Raw genomic sequence first — 4,157 nt, forward strand, 5'->3', positions numbered from 1 at the left:
AGTTTTTCATCAAATCAAACCCCTGGTACTGGCAAAGAATGTCAGGCAAACGAGAAGCCATAAACGTGGGGCCAGGAAGTCACTGGAGTATCCACCCAAGGGCCACAGGGGTCCGCAGGAATTGTAGTACCACACTGCAAACACCTGGCTGGAGAGCAGGGCAGGGCCACTCACGGGGCTCTCGGTCGCAGGACTCTCCTCCCTGTTGGGCACCCCCCGCTCCAGGGGTACGGCCAGCACAGAGCGCAGCAGCAGCAGCAGCAGGAGCAGGAGCGGTGGCAGGAGCAGGGCTCCACGAGATCCAGAGGGAGGCATGGCCGCGTCGTCTGTGAGGGACGGAGAGGTGAATAACGGATTAACTGTGTCCCAAGCCTCTTCCTCCCCTGGACCCAGAAGTCTGGGTCCCCAGCGCCGACCCCACTTCCAAGAATCAAGACACAAAGCATTTCGTTACCCGGGACCCAAGATTCCAGGACTCCAGCCTTCCCTTCCTCCGACCCAGGAGTCCTGGCTTCTAACACCCTCCTCCCTCGGACTCGGGAATCCAGGAGCTCGGCCCCCACCTCCCACAGATCCAAGAGTCCAGGCCCCCGAATCTTATTTTCCCAGGACCTAGAAGTACTGGCACCCGGCTCATCTTCCCCGGGGACCCAGTCTTCCAGCTTTCTGGCTCCCATCCTCCCCAGGACCCACGAGTCTGGAACCCCGGGCCCTCACCTCTCCTCCACCGCAGAGGGCGTTTTCCCGGGCAAGGACCTCCGGTGCGTTCCCAGCGATTTCCCCCTTAGGCCACGCCTACTTTCCCACAGAGGGCCCGCCCCAGAAGTTTGATTGGTCCACGATGGCTCTGGGCCCCTTCGTCCACGTCTGGCAGCCCCGCCCCTTGCCGAAGTCGCTCGTCTTTTCTCGAAAACTTCGCCTCCTTTCTCGAAAGGCCAACTTCTTGACGCCGCATTTCCTGCCTTTTAGGCAAAAAGTGGGCGGAGACTTTCAAGGAGAACTACAATTCCCTGCAGGCCCAGGGAACGTGAGTCCACTTCCGCAGGCGCCGTGGCTCCTTCGTCCCATGGGAGTTGTGGTTTTCCCATTTACTCTCCCCTGAAGAAGTGTTTGCAAGTTACAGCTCAGTAACAATTGCAAAATCCACCTCATAAGTTTCTTGCAAGCAAGATGTGTAGAATGATACTGCGAGGCAGCCTTTTTCGGGTACCTTTAAGGAATACCCACATGTCATTCCAATTCAGAACCGCTGGAGCAGGGTTGCCTGGCTGCAGCGGGCTAGGAGTCATTGCTTTGTTGGAAGTGGAGCGTGGGGAGCCAGGAGGGAGGGGACCAGGGCAGGTCCCAGTGGGAATCCCCCTTCCCTCCGAGCCCTTTTTTTTTTCTCTCCTATCTACTTCCCAGAGACTCAGAGATTAGGTCCCCAGCTTCCAAAGAGAGGGTCAGGTATGTTTAGAGATTGGCCAGAGAGGCAAGGCACCGAGGCTTCAATGTGAGCAAGGGAGCAGTCTCTCCGGGCACCAGGCACGAGGGAAAGAGGAGTCTCCAGGATCCCAGGCAGGTGGGTGCTGGGGGTCTGGGCCACTAGGGATTGGGTGTGTGGGGCCACAGTCCTGAGTTCTGATGCCTGGGTGCCGGAGTTAGGTATTTGGGGGAAAGAGAACTGGATTTCTGGTCCCGATAGTGAGGAAAGCTGGAAACAGCGTACTGGGTCCCAACAGGAGTGGTGCTGGGATTTGGGCTACCTGGGTCCAGGAGAACATTTAAAGCTTAGGGTCAGATGTTGGCGGGCAGGGTCCATTGGGATGTTGGTTCTGGATCCTGACTCCTTATTTTTGCTTCTACAGAATGTCTGAGGAGAATGAGACATGGAAGAAAGAGTGAGTGGGCAAACAGATGGGCAGGGGTGGGGAGTGGAGGTGGAAGGGGGTGCTTAAAGCTTAATTATGCCCCCAGGCACTCAGCTCTGGCCTCATAACCATGTTTGCTGGTTCAGCATCATTAGCCTTGCAGGAAAGGATAGGGGACCTGGACTCCTGTGTCCTAAAGAGAGGGGGCTAGGGTGAAGATGTCTGGGTTTGAAAGAAGAGGGCCTGGGGGCTCCCAACTCCTGAGTCCTGAGACAGGAGGGGCCTGAGATCTCTGACTCGTGGCTTCTGGACGGGCCAGTGCTGAAAGAGCTTCAGAACTGGTGGAGCAGTCTCCAGCTCTGCACCTTCTATGACCTCACATGTGCTCAGAACTCAAGCTGGGCAGGGGAAGGAGGACGGAGGGAGAGGTTCTTGAGCAACCTAGGTGCCCTGCTTGCTGTTACCATGAGCCCGCATCTCTCTCAGCATCCTGGTGGAAGAGCTTGCCGCCTTGAGGCTGCAGAAGCTGGAACAGCAGGTACTATGCCCAGGAATCTTGCCACCCCCACTCTTCCGTCTTCTGGGCCTCCTAGGAGCCCCATCCCCAGGACTTGCTCTAGGACTCCCAGCCCATATTGGCTGTCTCTGGACTTCAAGTTAGGAAATGAGAAAATAAGACATCAGGATCCTAAAGGAGCAAATAAACCCTGGTGATGAGACTCCAGAATTTCTAAGGAACAAGAGTTCCAGAGGGCAGGACTCCCAGATCCAGGGAAGGAGGGGGTTGGGTGCCAGGACTCTTGGATCTGAGGGAGGAGGAGCTGACAGACCGCGGGCCTAGACACCTGGGACACAGTGGAGGAAGGGGTTCACGAACTCTCCCACCGATGCAGGCTCTTGCTCCTGGCCCCCACGCCCCCCTTCTCCTGCTCCCACAGTGGCGGCTGTTTGAGAAGAAGCAACGACGGAAGCGCCAAGAACCCCTCATGGTTCAGGCCAATCCTGATGCTTCCCTGCGGCTCCGGCGACTGTGGCGGCTGGAGAAGCACCTCCGGAGTGATAGCGCTCAGCAAAGGCTCCCAGGGCTCCTCGTTAGTCTGGAGAGGGGTCTGTGGGAGCTGGTGGGCGGGGCCTACTAGAGTCAGAGGGGTGGAGCCTAGTGAAGCCCTAGGGCGGGGACTTGGTAGTGGATGGGGGGGGGCCCTGGCCGAACCCCTGGAGAGTTTGAGAGCCGGGGCTGTGGGGTCCGAGGGCGGCGCTTGTGCGGTTCGGGGGCGGGGCTAGAGAGAGCGCGGGGTTTGGACACGGTACAATGGGTGCGGGGCCCGAGAGAATCTTTGTTCAGACTTGGCAGAGCTTGGAGGTGGAGCACAGGGGAGCTGGGGACCGCCCAGAGATTGCGGAGGCGGGGTCCAGGGAGTCCTGGGTGGGGCCAGGTAGCGCCGGGCGGGTGGGGCTAAAGTGATTTAGAGACGTGTCTGGCATGGGACTGTTTAATCCCACAACAATTTAATGAGAGAGGGGCCAGGCGACGGGGGACACGCCTGTAATCCTAGCTACTTGGGAGGCTGAGGCAGGAGGATCGTTTGAGCCCAATAGTTCGAGACCAGCCTGGGAAAAATAGGGGAAAAAAGCAAAAATAGCAGCTGTGCTTGTTTGAGCCTTAGGATGGAGTTTGGGCTCTGGGTGAGTATTGGAGATTTGGGTGGTCAGCGAATTGGGGAGCCCAGTGAATGAAGGGGCAGATCTCCTTTCCTTTGCTTAGGACCAGAATGTCTGGATTGTTTTTAATGCACCTCCCCGCACCTTCTTCCAGGCCTTGAGAACCCTTTCTTCCAGGAGAGAGTGACAGAGGCACATCTGAGCTGTGGTGCCTGCAGGGTCCCGCACACGGTGACCTGTGGTGGAGATGGCAGTGGCGAGCGCGGTCCCCTGGCATCGCCGACAGAAGCAGGTAAACTGGAGTCCTTGGACTGCCTATATCCCAGAACCGCTCCCACCAGAACCCAGGAGTCTGGGACCGTAATTTTTGCTCTCCAAAGGACTCAGGAGTCCAGGACCCCAGCCCCTCCTTCCTCACAGCAAGGAGTTCAGGTCCTGAGCCGCCTCCTTCTCCAGCACCCAAGGATCTGAGTCTCCAGCCCTTCCTTCCCCAGTACTCAGGAGTCCCGGTCTTCAGCCCTTCTCCCAATCCGGGCTCTCAGACGGTTCTGATTCTGAGTTGGAGGAAGTCTGCCTGGAGGATGTTTTCGTGTCTCCCACACCTGATAAACAGCCTCCCAGAACTCCACGAAGGGGTTGGCTGGC

At 57.9% G+C, this 4,157-nt stretch overlaps 2 protein-coding genes across 4 annotated transcripts in view; one reads left to right on the forward strand and one right to left on the reverse strand.

Annotated features, from left to right (window-relative positions):
* NUCB1 (nucleobindin 1) overlaps positions 1 to 1,043 on the reverse strand; it is a 22,745-nt gene extending 21,702 nt beyond the window's left edge. The window contains exons 1-2 of one of the 3 annotated variants that reach the window (XM_012643081.1): positions 718 to 1,043; positions 175 to 326 (exon numbers count right to left, since the gene is read on the reverse strand). In XM_012643081.1, the coding sequence (XP_012498535.1) occupies positions 175 to 315 (141 nt within the window). In that variant the 5' untranslated portion in view covers positions 316 to 326; positions 718 to 1,043. Of the gene's footprint in view, positions 1 to 174; positions 327 to 454; positions 574 to 717 lie in introns of those variants that run through there. The other 2 variants (XM_012643078.1, XM_012643080.1) reach the window with 2 other exon arrangements.
* An 805-nt stretch (positions 1,044 to 1,848) lies between these two features.
* Positions 1,849 to 4,157, forward strand: part of TULP2 (tubby like protein 2) — an 8,527-nt gene continuing 6,218 nt past the window's right edge. Inside the window, exons 1-5 of the mRNA XM_012643029.1 lie at positions 1,849 to 1,880; positions 2,337 to 2,388; positions 2,789 to 2,957; positions 3,667 to 3,804; positions 4,055 to 4,147. Coding sequence (XP_012498483.1) covers positions 1,849 to 1,880; positions 2,337 to 2,388; positions 2,789 to 2,957; positions 3,667 to 3,804; positions 4,055 to 4,147 — 484 coding nt within the window. The remainder of the gene's footprint in view (positions 1,881 to 2,336; positions 2,389 to 2,788; positions 2,958 to 3,666; positions 3,805 to 4,054; positions 4,148 to 4,157) is intronic.

The sequence above is a fragment of the Propithecus coquereli genome, unplaced genomic scaffold (genome assembly GCF_000956105.1).
Source record: "Propithecus coquereli isolate 6110/MARCELLA unplaced genomic scaffold, Pcoq_1.0 Scaffold193, whole genome shotgun sequence".
Classification (NCBI taxonomy): Eukaryota; Metazoa; Chordata; class Mammalia; order Primates; family Indriidae; genus Propithecus; species Propithecus coquereli.